General features: G+C 44.4%; 1 protein-coding gene across 1 annotated transcript in view; it reads left to right on the plus strand.

Annotated features, from left to right (window-relative positions):
* LOC119161148 (piwi-like protein 1) overlaps positions 1-14,911 on the plus strand; it is a 292,627-nt gene that overhangs the window by 33,444 nt on the left and 244,272 nt on the right. The window contains exon 3 of the mRNA XM_037413500.2: positions 5,096-5,363. Coding sequence (XP_037269397.1) covers positions 5,096-5,363 — 268 coding nt within the window. The remainder of the gene's footprint in view (positions 1-5,095; positions 5,364-14,911) is intronic.

Raw genomic sequence — 14,911 nt, forward strand, 5'->3', positions numbered from 1 at the left:
TGAAATCGGGGCATAAGGGCAGCAATGAAAGGGCTGCTTCATGCGGCTCCAAACAAAGTACACTCAACTGGTAAAGAGAGCTTTGTGCTGAAGGCACATGCCTATAGCAAAGAAGCAGTTCGCAGTTCAGGATTTCTTTAAAAGGTCTGATCAGCAGTAAATGGCCAATAAACTTGTGGACCTTACTCCTCTGCTTTCTGTTCATTGTGTACAGTTACGTTTTAAAAACAATGAAAAAATGTTTAATGTGATTTAATTAATGCCTAATCATAATGTGTGGTGTCATCTCACCCAGAGTCATCTATCTGGGATTTTGTGATAATTCAAACTTCTTGATAATTCAAACAAAATTCAGAGGACCCTACGAGTTTGAATGAACAAGAGTTGACTGTACCACGTGGCCATGTAGCAGGCCTAAATGAAAAAAAGAACATGCTTCATACTGTCATTAATTATACAGCTTCTATAGCTGTGTACTAACATGTTGACATTGCTACACATACTTTCATTTTCAATATATATAGCTGATATAGTTGTATAATTGTGCCTTACAAGCAGACTATTAAGGTGAAATGCGTGCCAGACCTAGTCGTATTAGCCACTGCTCTGACAAGCTTGATATGCGACTGATCACATTTAGCACTTTCATCAACATTGGCTTTGTTTGTCTCAACAAGAATTTTAAATATTAATTCATATAGCTTATTTGATTTTTAATATATCAATGCTGGCCAGTCTCACAAAATATGAAAGCAGTGCTTACTTTGTGTTCAAAGACTATTAATCTTCCTAATTATCATTTTTGCAAGTGATTATTGTATATGCAATATATGTAATGAATAATATGTAACACCAATGACTCCAATAGCTGTTCCAGGCTAGCATTTTTTCTGCTCCAGGAACAATCGAGGCTGCTCCAAAAATCAAAATGTCACTTTCATGATTGTAAGAATGCATAAGCGGCTAAAGTTTCATCAAGATTTGCTGAGAAATAAAGAAATGCAGTGGAACGTCCCCCGGTTTCATCACAACTCGCATTGTATGATGAATGATGGTTTGGTCCTGATGAAATCCGCCTAGAACTAATGTATTAGAACCATGGTTATACGACAGAATTTTACACCAACCTCGTATTTTAGGACGATTTTAGCGATTCCGCCCAATAGAAAAAAAACTGCTTCTACTCGCATGCTGACCTATATTCACAAGTGCGAATTAAAAAATTACTTTTCCCTAGGTTCAAGTTTAAAAAAGTAGAGAGTAGAACGATATATCTTGGAATAGAAAATTTATTCTCCTGGCAGCTCATGCGCTTTTGCATATGCCTCGATTGCGTACATATCCAGGGTCGTTACTTTGACAAGCTCTATCCACCCGCAGTAGCTTCAGCGGGCCGAAAATCTCATCTCTGGGATTTGGATATTTTCACGTTCTCGGTCTGTGAAAAACTTTTCCTGGTCGTAATACTGCTAATCTCTTGCCTTGGTTTGTGGCACTCGTAGTCGCAGGCTTTGAGCACACAAAAGAACCCGATGCAGCTGTCTTCATCGTGCAAAAGAGCTTTCATTTGACGTGTATGTTCAAATTAACAGCGGGACGTCACCAGCTGCACTTCACAAGGCAACAAATTACAATGCGCACAGCTCAGTCGCGCACAAAGGCATCTTACACAAACTTTTGCTCTGTCGCCATTATGTGATGGTGATGATGCTGTGTCTGGCTCTTCGAGGGGAGGCTGTGGCAAATGAGGTTTCAGTTTCGTTGTCACGTGCAGGCAATTGATGAACTTGATTTTTTAAGCTTGAGAATAAAAATTCGGTCACACCTACTTCAAAAAATGCTGCCATTTGCAAAATTAATCTACCTTCCTTGGAGAAGCACAAGGTTATGCTGTATGCTGTTCAGACGGTCTGTACCCATTTTTTGGACAAGGCTGAGTGTACGTGTCTATTGTGCACGAGGAAATACCGTGGCGCCATCGTGCGGAGGCGTCGTTATGACATCCTTGGTTGGATTGCTTTGCCGCCCTCTCACGTGCGGCCCACACCCGCTTTCACGTCTCCTTTTTTTGTTATTATTTTCTTGTACTTTACTCAATGAAATCAGTAAAATACTGCTGCAGATTCTTCTCTGACTGTATGAAGTGTCACGTCTCCTTTTTTTGTTATTATTTTCTTGTACTTTACTCAATGAAATCGGTAAAATACTGCTGCAGATTCTTCTCTGACTGTATGAAGTGCTAAATAACTGCCCCGGAAAAGTTTTACGCTTCTCATAATGCCTGACTGCTGGTGTCGTCTGCGGTGGCCATCTGAATAAAAACCACCGGGGCTGAGCGCATCGCCTCTGCAAAAGGTGGCAATTTATTCCGTGTTGAATTGAAATATCAAATGGTTATAAAAGGACACTGAAGTCAAATAACAATTTATGTCAGAGTGAAAGCTCAATGTATGACATCTAAAACGACAATATTATCAACAAGTGCCCTACTTACCGCGAAAACAAGGTAAATTCACAAGAACACAAGCGCCGCAGTAGGACATTTTCAAAATGATCCTAATGACATCAGACGGACTGCCTACAATTAACCACTAGTAATCGATCTAACTGTACTAAATAAAAAGCCTTCCGTACATCAAGAGACACAAGAAAATGCTGTTTGTTCATTTCTGTTTGATTCATGGAAAAAAGAACTGCCAGACGTTATAATGGGGAATGGCGTGAGTGGTTAAAGAATTCTATTTTCGTGTGGTTACATGGGACAGGTGGTGCCATCTAACGGGGCGCAGCTGAAACAAAGCATCTGCAATCTCGAAGCCAATGGCGGGAAATTGATTAATGGCCGTTGTTGCTGCTGTGGCTCCCGCTGCTTTCGGTCTGCTGCTACTAACGCAGTAAAACCGGGCAACATTGTGCACAGCAACAGTGATGTGAATCGGTCAGGTCGGTCCACTTCTTGAAGCGGGTAATTGAAGTGCGCTAACCCGATGCGGACTACTAAAACATTACTTTATTTCAAAATAGGCCATTCCTTGGCACAAAAGTAACGCTACGAGGTTTCTGGATCGCTATTTCAACAATAACCATAGACTTTATAGTTGTCTTTAGTGTCCCTTTAACAGTAAAGAAACCTTATCCTTGCTGCAAGAAATGCACGCAACTATGCTACTTCATTCATTGTAGGTTTGAGTCTAAAGAGGGTCTGCGGTTGACATGACAAGCATGCCCAGATTACATTTTTGTTTAGCATACATAGCCCTATGAAGCACAGTGCAAGCGGATTCCGTGCTATGTGGGAAGCAACACAGCATTCTTACAGCCGCACGCAGCTGCAATTTTTCTGTTATTATTGTAGGCAAATGTGCAAACTACAATTGCGTGTGCCTTATTCAGAGTTGCAACTCTTCTCTGCGGCACGGTCCTAATATTTATTGTGCAAAATATTTAAGGTGGTCACACGTTGCTCATTCAATCGCCATCGAGCCACACATGGGTGAAAATTATGAGTGATTGGTTCAGTTTCAGAGCTTCTATAAAGGGGTACAGTGATAAAAAAAATGCGATCAGCCATCCATATCATTTTGCGCCCTTGAATGTGTACATGCTGCGAGGTCTTGCGCACCGTGATATAAACATTTTCATGTTCCAGTATAATTGCCAATGTCCAATTCTTGTTCCTTTTTTTTACAGCTTCCTTCATAAGCTGTGTTATACTTCACGGCAGCTCCTAGAAGATGAATCAGTTGTCGAAGCTGACCACGTTCTGATCAAAACAACATTGTTAGGAGGTGACAGTGGCTATGAGCCACTTCTATAAACGTAATCTATAAACAAGGAATTAAACCCGTGAGCCGAAGTCTTGGATGGCTGGGGCGTTGGCAGAAGTGTTTTTTGGAAGGGGCATCATTTTGATTAAAGTTGGGCCCAGGCAGGCAGAGGTGGTTGGGCCCAGGAAAGTCATTGCATGGTTACACTGATACACCTGGCTATAATCTATAATCTTCAAAAAATATCGCTGAAAATGATCATAGGAGCCAATTTTCAGATTGGTTATGACACTATAGGTACTTAAAAACTTCTTTGAATTGATGTGGTGTGACCAAAAAAGCACCAGGTAATGCTGCATAAGGTTTTCTCAACTTTCTGTGGGATTGGAAAATTGACGAACCCTTGAAAGACACATAAACAAGAAAAGTTTGTACAATCACACACGCTGGGACTAGTAACAGTTTAATGGAGTAGTAGCTACTTGGAAAGAACCTTATGACACGCGTGTGCCGTACATGATAACGTAGAAGAGAGAGTGGTGGACATGTGACGAAGCAGAACCAAATCATCCCATGCACATTAAAAAACTGCAGATAAAAGGGCGGTGCATGACTCCTTCAGCACTCAAATCTCATCATAACAAAGTTGAATCTTACACGAAAATAAGGTCAATATATTCGAAAATATGCTACAAAAGTTTATTTCTAGCACTATATTTATTACAAGACTATTTTTTATTTACTTTATTATAACCAATGTTTCGTTATATTCAGGTTCATGATATTAAGGTTTGCGAATAATTTGATCTCTGTAAAAATGTAAAAACGATGCCCCCAGCAATGACACATGTGGCCCACACAATGGATTTTTGTTTTTTGGTTTGTTATTGCAGAAAATTTAGCCTGCATTGCACCTGTATGTGGGCATTGACTAAAAAAAAAATGTGGTCATATTGCAATAGTGTTCCTTAAAATGTGGCTTTCGAGAGGCATGCTTAGTACAGCATGCTTTGAGCTTGGACTGCGGCTTGTGCCCTTGGGGAGCACAAGGGCGCTGTGCGGCCTCCATGTGCTAGCTGAAGCAAAGGGACAGAGTGTTCGCCTTGGCAGTCAAACTTGTCTCTTGGAGGCTTGGTAGCAGGACTTAAATTTCTTCTAATATGTCCTATGATGAGCCCATTTGAACATACTATTGATGAAAGGAACCTCAAATGGCACCTTAGGTCTTTCAGTGCTTTACTGACATTTGGGAATTCCGTCGATGGCATGACTTCTATGGACAAAAATGATTTCAATTGTTCTTCTTGCTACACATCTATCTGTTATAGGCTCCTAGCCCAGATTCAGGCCGTGGAAGCAGTGCTTCGCCATCAAGCCCTGATTCAGGCCGTGGAAGCAGTGCTTCGCCATCAAGCCCCGATTCAGGCCGTGGGAGCAGTGCTTCATCGTCAAGCTCCGATTCAGGGAGATCAAGCGGTGCGTCATTGTCGCCCATAGCGGAGTCGCCTGTGCCGCTGATGGGCCGTGGAGCCATGCTTCGCCAGATGACCCCAAGTTGGGCAGAATCGCAGACCGAGCAGGCAGCAGCCAGAACAGGTAAAGTACTGCATAGTCATTCCTCTGTGCAGTTGGTGCTTTTTAAGTGTTTTTTGATAGTGATTGTTAACCGAAGGCCAATAGGCTTTTTCCGCTAATTTAAGAAAAGTAAAAAACTGGAAGGAATTCTTGCAGGTACGGTAGACTCGCAATTATTGAAATTGAGGGTAACCCAGTATTTGTTTGATTTATCAGGTCCCATAAATACTACAGTCGAACCTCACACAACAAACGCAGCTTCAATCAAATTTCCGGTACAACGAAAAATGGGTTGCCTGTGATGCCGGCAACGAAGCCATAGACGGTGCGCTAGTTCGGAGCGCGGAAACGCGACATGCGGATTCTAAGAGAATCGAAATTCCTTTTTTCTGCTGCTAAGGCTCGGTACGTAGATGCTTGCGCCGGCGAAACTGTGCTGTCGGCTGCCACGAGTCCAGAATCCGACAAACCGTGTGTACCTGGAGCCGCGAATGCATCGAGCGTGTCCGAGATAGCTGGATCCAGCGCGTGCTTTGAATCGGTACCGTCTAGCGTGACACCGAGTGTTGCTAAGATCGCCATACCCAGCACTTCGTCTGCATTGGGGCCAATAGCGTGCATGGGCCGTCGACCCTTCATCTGAGGACGCATTTTCTAACTAAGGAAGAAATCGATGTGAATGCGAAACGCCGAGATGCCGTTCGCGCTGAACTCGAATCTACGCTAGTGACGCAGAAAAAATTTGAACTGATGCAGCCGGCTCTTGAAAAAGATGCCCTACGTCTGAAAAAAAAAAAAATTTTAAATGGCACTTAGAGAAGATAGAAAAAAGATAAAGAAGAAAAAAGTGCACAAGGAGACTTCAACCTGCTCTGCTAGAGCTTTTCGAGGAAAACACACGTGCTGAACTTTCAAAGCCCGTTTTCATAAAATGGATTCTTTAGCTTCTTGTGGTGCTGAGAAAAGCGATTTCTCAAGAACGGCTTATCAGATTTGTGTGCTGTTTCTTTTATTCTGCTTTTCGGGTGATTTTGCCAGGGTGTAACAAGGTTCTTTTTTTTTTTTTTTGAAAATTGGTGCCATTAATTATTAATAAAGAAGTATTTTTTGATAAATGTCATACCTACTGGCTACATCAAATTCATAGTTGCATAAAATTTTTTTGGTGGGGAAATTGAAAAAACGGCTCTTTAGTGCCATAGGATATCTATCCAGGGATGACCACAAGAAATTTCAGCCTTCTGGTATGCCCTGGGATTTCTTCTGGCTCTTCTTGAGGCACACAAGTGAACCACCCAGTTAGACCTAAGTAACTCCCCCCCCCCCCCCCGAACCCCTGAACACAATTTCATGAAACTTTGCAGTTTTTCAAGTATTAATGTAGTGAACATACCCTAAAAATTTCGTGAAGATATCTTAAAAAATAAAAAAAGTTCGGTTTCCGGCGTAGCCCTTAAGGGGAGACAAGGGTTTCAAAAAGTTTTATTTATTATTTGCTTGAATTGAATAAAACTGAATACACTTACCGTATTTACTCGATTCTACCGCGCCCTCAATTGTAACGCACACCCGATTTCCATGACGAAAAAGAAAAAAAAGTAAGACATCATTTGCAACGCGCACCCATTTTTCTCGCTGGCTCGCATGATCACACCACTCGAAAAAACAACTCCTTTCGAAAGCGTCTTCCATTTAAATATGAGGTACGGGGGAAGCTTGTGCCCATCTGACGTGTAACAAGGCATTGCCGTCGCTGTAGTTTTACCATGGACCGATGTCAGCACGCAAACTTCCTTCGCCCCCTTTTTCTCGACGGTTGTGGTGCCAGGCATGTCGAAGTAAAGAGGCGTCTGATCGGCATTCCCGATTTGCCCAAGCAGGTAGCTGCTGTTGTGCCGCAAGTTTAGGACGAACCTCTGAAAACTGTGAAGCTTTTCATCGTACTCCTCCGCAAAACTTTTCGCATATGCCCGTTCATTTTCCGAGGGAAAAGCCTTTCCTCTTCATGAAGTTGGTTAGCCAGCACCTGCTCGCTTTAAACTGGCTCCGCGTTAGACCTTTTTCTAAGGCTAATTGAGTAGCCCGCACTTCGAGCAGTTCTGTCGTCACGGGCTGCTGTGCCGCTCGCTGCTCAAGCACATACTCGCCGAGCAGTTCTTCAATTTTGGGAAACTGGCCCTGCTGTGGTCCACTGAAGTCTTTGCGTTTTGTTTCCGCTAGTCCTGCCCGCACGTTCCGAACGACCGCGATGCGGCCCGATTTCCGTCCGTTTCTGCACACGCAATGACTTTTCTTTTAAAAGCGGCATCGTGGTGCTCTAGAGTTTTTGGAGTCGGCCCTTCCATGCCGACGATGCTAATGCACTACAAGATGACGAACTCCTCAGCACACGTACGAAAGAAACACATAGGCAGAAATGGCCGACGCGCGATGCTGACGCACGTAGGGGGCGGCCATTTTGGAAATGCCGATGGCAATAGAATGACCGTATTCATTTTTTTTTTCGTACTCGATTCTAACCCGCATGCGATTTATGAACTCGCTTAACCGGAAAAAAGGTGCTCGTTAGATTCGAGTAATTATAGTATTCAGTTTTTTCTGCAGATCCCAAATCTTTAAGTACTACTTAATCTTCGATAGCTGCATTAGAACAGAAGATAATGAATTTTTATAATGCATAATTAGCATATTTCTTATGAAGCTTTTCGGCAATTTCACTATGTCAGACAAAAACAAAGTATATATATCCAAATTGCCAGAGAGCTGGTCCAGCTGATGCTCATTTCATTGGGTGCAACAAACTTTAAATGTGAAATAAATGAATACAAACATCGGTGAAAAATTTCTGCAATATATTGTTTACAATCATCATGAATTACTATTTGGTAAAAATGATATAAAAGAACATGAATAGCATCATCGATCAGATCTATTCAATACGAACACATTGGTATCAAGCTTCTTATTGTGAGTCAATAAAAACATATACACACAAACCTAATTATAATGAAGTTGAAGGGGAGCCATAATTATTTCGTTATATTCATTATTTTGTTATATCGATTATAACAGTTTGTGGCCATGTATGCTCAGATGGGCGCACACCTATAAGCATGCAAAGAAGGAAACCACCTAGTGGCCCGATGTGCCGCTACGCGACCACGCGTGCGACAGAAAATAGACAGTCGAACGTCATTATTACGAACACGCTTAATTCAAACTTTTGGTTAATCTTAACTGACGCTGAGGTCCCATCAAAAGTATGTGTATTCCAATGGGCGAAAACGCCCTGTAATTTGAACGTGCAAGCATTTGCGACAGTTAATTCGAACATACCGCACTGCGAAAATGCTCTCAGCACCATGCCCGATTCCGCGGTGGCGCCTCTCAACGCCGCGCACGAAGAAGGAAAGAGAATAAAAGGAAAGACTGCGGCGTATCGTTCGCTCTCTCTCAAATGCCGATTTGCGACGTGCCTGTGCCACGCTTCTCCCTTTTCCGTCTCTGAATATAGAGACCCTTCTCCTTTCAAGGCCGCACGCGGAGAGAGAGAGGGAAAAAAAGCTGTCGCGGAGAGGCCTCTTTTCTCGATGCAGAGGGGAGCAGCGGAGACGCAGGGGGTAGCAGCGGAGACTACGGTCGGTTTTTCATAGACTATTTGATAGACTAATTTAGTTCGTTATATCCATCTACCGGTCAATTTTACTTCATTACGAGGTCTAAAATGCATGGTTCTCAATGGAGCTTTCAAGAGGAATTTCATTTATTTAATTATATCCATTATTTTGTTATATCCCATTACGTTATAACGAGGTTTGAGTGTACGTGTTATGTCTAAAAATATGAAACTAAGAAAAATGCATTTGAAGTTTGTTTCTCATAAATTTGTGGTATTGCATGTCACAGGAATCAATGGCACAACAATGTCACAGGAACCATGAAAAATTTGCTGTATTAGCATGCATAGTCCTTGGATATAGTATGAGAAAGCTGCTACCAAACACTTCACAAATGTATTTCAGCTTGTATGTGTACACTGCTCCTAAACATGGCATGCCTATGTGGTCTGTGCTGTCGCTTTTTGCACAAAGCTCAGGATCACAATTTGTTTACATCTGCCAAGGCGCGCTTCACTAGCATGGAATGCAGTGGCTCTAAGAGTTTAAAATGCCAAAAAGAACCTGTTCACGATGCGCCCACTTATAAAATGTCATTTGTGTACCACTGCGCTGTCATCTGATGTGACAACAACCAGCGCAAGAGGAAGAGATTGCTGAGCACTGCCTGTGAAGTTCACTGCGCATCGCGGGAATCGTGCCGGTGCGGTGAAATGTTTTGTGATTGCACAGATTTCCGTCCACACCGAAAAACAACTGAGCTCCGCCGCCTTAAGATATAATCGCAATCAGCAGGAAAAACTACGAGCCCTGTGAAGTGTAAGTATACTTAATGCGTTTATTCAAGCGCGACTCCAGCTGTTTCACTTTACAGCAGCGATTTGCGTGCAGTATGCCTGTTGTATGAGGCACAAAACTATTGCCATACTCTTTCGAAGGCCGCATGTCAATAATAAAATATTCGTATTACGACTCGTGCGTGCATGCACGCACCGCGCATGTTTAGTACAACTGCAACGGCCTACTATCGTGATGCGTGAATGGCGCAGAAAGCTTGACTTTCGTATCGGTCGAACTGTGACATGCCTTGACTGGCACTCGGTGAATCTACACTTACTTTCGGTCGGCGTCATCGTAGCATTTTAAAATGTTGTTCTGGGTGGCACTTTTGCAGCGCCTGTGTGTTCAGAGTGCCCAACAGGGCTGGCAATTGATACACATGCGGTGCATGAGTGTGAGTTCGAACCAGATTCTAGCGCTACGTTCACGCCGACTTGCAGCACAAATTCTGCCTTGTCACAGCGAAGGCATGCTGCAGTTCGACTGAGTCGAAAGCAACGCTCTCCGCTGTTCGTGTTCCTTTCAATTGCAATTATACGTACCTGATGAAGCTGCTTCCGTAGTCTGCAATGCACATGCTGTAGACATTCCGGATTGTCGAAGAAGGTCTCCTCGATGTTTTGCACGAAATCAGCATTAAGTTCCAGCACAGAAACAGTGCGAAACATGCTTACAGCCGGACTCGAGTTGTGAAGTTCCGTGTTCGATTTGCATAGCGTCTGCTCGCCTGGCAGTTGAGAGTGTTGCTTTGCCGCGCTTGCAACACACGGCGCCACGCGCTTTTCAATATGGCAGCAAGCAGTGAGCTCGCTGTGTTCTGGTGTATAGCATTTGCCCGATTGTGCTGTCTCGACAGAGCCGCAATGATGGTGGTTGCTTTGCGACGAACACTTTTTGCTATCGGCCACAAATGCGATAATCGCGGTTAACTGCTTATCGCTGTCATAAACCGGTGCGAGGGAAGCGTATATTTCTTAAGTGGAATGTTGGGGAGCACCAGAGTCGTGGCACGCATAGGCGTTAGTGGGTTTGTCGAGTGCTATTTTTTCGTATTTTGTGTCCTTGGATGGATGGATGGATGGATAGGCGTTAAGAAATGCTTCACATTTAAAAAGGGGGCAAGGGGTGGGGCGAGGCGTACCGGTTCGAAAAGACCTTGTTCTAATCACTGCAGAATGCTCTCAAGGGGGAACAGTGGTCTTAGAACGCTGAAAATTGGGAAAAAGTCGGCTTTTCGGAATCTGTAACTATTTTTGCACTAATCTGAGAAGTTTCTAGCTTCTTGCATCATTATTTTTGCCATCAAATCAATTTATAACACAACACCCTTGTGAGATGAATGTGCTAGTAGATGCTGAAGTCTCGCTTTTCACGCGCCGTACCTTTGCTGTTAACCACAAGACAGTGTCACGGGGTCGTGACGTGGCCGAAGACAGGAGACTTTGCGTTGGAATTTAACTGTTTATTTGGGCGAACCTGTGCCCGGTAAACGGAAAGTCCGATTACAGTAGCAGTCTTGGACTGATAGCGGCGAACGGAGCGTCGGTCGTCGATCAACTACTGACAAGCGGCGAAGTGCGTCGGCATTTATACTCTTGCCATCGAATGTTCTAGCGTTACCGCTGGCGGTGGCATAGGTTCCAGAATAATCTGTACAGTTGGCAGAGTGGGCGTGATCTTATCGAAATGATCTACTAAAGTACGGAAGCTTCTCGAAAACTGCACGCGCGTTTTGTGCTGAGAATTGTGTAGTGTTTTGCGGCGATAACAAAACTTGAGAAATGGAACGTGGCAATATTGTGGCCATCTTGGTCTCATTTAAAAGGGCCATTCCTCATCTGAAATTTCCCGCCACCGCCTACTCGCCTTGCTCATTTGTTTTTCAGTGAACACGCGTCTTCGAAAAGTACCAACGCACGATTATATTAGCTAGTTGGGGCACGTGATAAAGCCTAGGCATTGGATTGGCGAAGTGGCGTTTTCAGCGTCTGCTTCACCGTTGAGACGCGCACGGGCATGCGCCATTTTGTCATGGTGCTGTCGACTGCCTGCTGCAGTAAAGAAGTTCCGCGCCACACAAATTTGCGAAGTGGATTGCTCGCAGAGAACTTCAGAAAGAGCCACGCTATGGCTCAGGACAACGAGGATGACAAACTCGCGGTGGTCAACGGAGTGATTGCCGATTCGCTAGCCGAGTCACTGGGGTAGGCCTAAAGGCCTAACTGACACTGCACCTACGAGCCAGTCGGTTACCGACAGGGTCACCGAAAGCGGTCGTGTTGTGCAGCCTCAGCAGTTAGAGGATGGCAAGTACAAAGCATAAGTGAAGCTACCAGAGATATCAATCTTTTCTGCAACGCAACGGAAGTGCAGTCTTATGCTAAATGTGCCGATGCTGTGATTCTCCTTATCAGACAAAACAACCTCGTTTGAGTGTGAACTGCTTGACGGGTTGTGAGAGTGGAGTTCGCGGCACGTCGACAAATAGAAAATCAATCCGTTCACCATGAATGTGCTCGCCACCCTGGCAATAGAGGCTACTGGCAAATGGCACAGTGCTTTTAAACGATGCATTCCCAACGATGAACTTATCACGTCGCGGTCTCCATTCGAAAATGTCAATCTTGCGTCAGAAGGAAACTAACACCTCGCTGCTCTTGCAGTCTTGAAATTGATGAGTGAGTGCGCGAGTTCGATCTGCGACACCTACTTGTAACACAATCTGGACAAGCCAGAAAACATCGCTGTGTCATACGACGGATCGCGGGTGACACACGTGCACATTTGTCGCACATCGATGTCAATACCGTAGAGTAGCCTTGTCGGCAGACGAGCACACAGCGACAACTTGCAGCAGAACTTGACAGAAATGACACGCTCATGCTAACAATCAGTCTGAATACATGCACGGTGCATATTAACAGACTAAAAGTGTATGCCATGATATTTTTCACTCAAAACGGCAAAAAAAATTGTTAACCATTTTTTCCAATTTTCTCAGAACACAGATTTTGACTACTTTCATTGTTTGTTTGTTCTAACGATCAGGCTGAATACATGTACGGTGCATATTAACAGACTAAAAGTGTATGCCATGATATTTTTCACTCAAAACAGCAAAAAAAATTGTTAACCATTTTTTCTAATTTTCTCAGAACACGGATTTTGACTATTTTCATTGTTTGTTTGTTCTGTAAAAATGGACATAGGACAGCTAGAGCTCTAATTCTTTTTGCACAATGTAGTTAAGGGGAGACACGGGTATGGGAGGCAGAAAATTTTTCCGGAAACAAAAAAGATTTTTTTGAAGTATTTTTTTCATAATCATTAAGGTCTAAGGAAGCTGTTCCTAAAATATTATAGCCCTGTAATGCATATTTGTCGAGTTATTGGGTCGCAAAGTCAGTTTTATTACCACTTTCGCTTCCGAAACCACCTCAAAAACGGTTGTATTCAACGCCGCAGCACGCGAGAATCGTACCAAGTAGCGCGGCCAGTTTGGTCTCATTTTAAAGACGCATTTTTCTATTATCTGTTCCTAGCAGAAGAACGTTTTTCGTCTAGCAACAACGCAGCTATCGCGCATAAAGAAAAACTGAATACTCGCACATCATTGGTGCGTTTTTGTCACGTGGGGCAGTTCCCGGTTTCCTATTGGACGCGAAGGGATTCGTCTGCTAGACAGTGGCGTGCAAGCCGCCATTTTGCGTAGAGGCCTAACAACGGCTGTGCATTCGGTGCAATGGCAGGCGGTCATCGGAAGCTCCGGAGTGCTCATGCGTTCGGAAAAAGGCGAAAACGGCGTCCGAGAGCCCGCACCTTATCACCAGTGAGACCTTCTGCCGCCGAGAACTCGGAAGAAGCAGTCTGTGCCAGCGCTATCACCGCCGCGGCACCCGCGATCGCGGACGCGATAGCCGCGTCCCAAGATCACACGAGAGCTGTGCGCGTCGACACTCCCCTGGTTTCCGACACTGAAAAAGTGGCCATCGAGTGTCGTGCGAGCGATGTTCTGCAAGATCTTTCATCGAAGTCTGCCACAAAACACAAGCGTTCTTTTTTCGAGACTCTGATGGACCCGCAATGCCTGGTACGCCGTTCACCGTCGTTAGCTTAGAGTTGGTCAACGAACTTCTTCAGTGTATGAAGTGTGGTGTTTGTGGCGGGCCTGGCAGAATCTCCAAGGAAGACCGCGAATATGGCATAGCTGCGAAACTTGTTCTCACATGTGACGAGCGGTAAACTGAGGACCGTATGGAGCTCGCTGAGAGCAGGGGGGGACGCAGCGCACGGCCCCTTCGAAATTAACGTGCTCGATGTTCGTGCGGCAATGAGCACAGGAAACTGGCAAACTGCGCTCAACGATATTTTTTCCGCCCTAAATATTTCACGGAGAGGCCTGCATACCAAGACATACCAGGATTATGTGAAATTGAAAATGAACCCTGCCGCGCAGTAGGCTGCTGCGTGCGTTATTGACGACTGCGCGAGCACCGTGAAAACGGTGTATTCCGAACTCAACTATGGAAATCCTAGAAATATCGCCGTTTCCTTTGATGGGACTTGGCTGACCAGGGGCCACTCATCCCATATTTGTGTAGGGACTGTGATTGAACTATTCACGGGTTATGGGCTCGACTTCGTCGTCCTATCGAACTTTTGTTTGGGCTGCTAGCTAGGGCCGAAGGAGGACAACCCAAGGTATGCCGAGTGGCTAGCTGGTCACACTTGCCAAAAAAATACCTCCAGTAAGCCAGGACAAATGGAGGTGGAAGCAGCACAAATTTTATTTGGCCGCTCATTGGAGAGACATGGGCTCCGCTACACAACCATGTTGTGTGATGGAGACAGCCAAGCCTTCAACAGTTTGCAGGAGGCACAGGTATATGGCTTCGTGCCAATAGAAAAAAAGGACTGTGTCAACCATGTGCATAAGCGCATGGGCACAGCACTTCAAAACCTCCTGCAAAAACAAAGAGCCGAAGGCAAGCCAAGCCTTGGCGGCAAGGGCAAACTGACAGGCGAGCTGGTCACAAAGCTCACGTCATATTATGGATGGGCTTTACAAAGCAACCAAGGAAGCATTGAGGTCATGAATAATGCTGTCTGGGC

This window comes from Rhipicephalus microplus, chromosome X (genome assembly GCF_043290135.1).
Source record: "Rhipicephalus microplus isolate Deutch F79 chromosome X, USDA_Rmic, whole genome shotgun sequence".
NCBI lineage: Eukaryota > Metazoa > Arthropoda > Arachnida > Ixodida > Ixodidae > Rhipicephalus > Rhipicephalus microplus.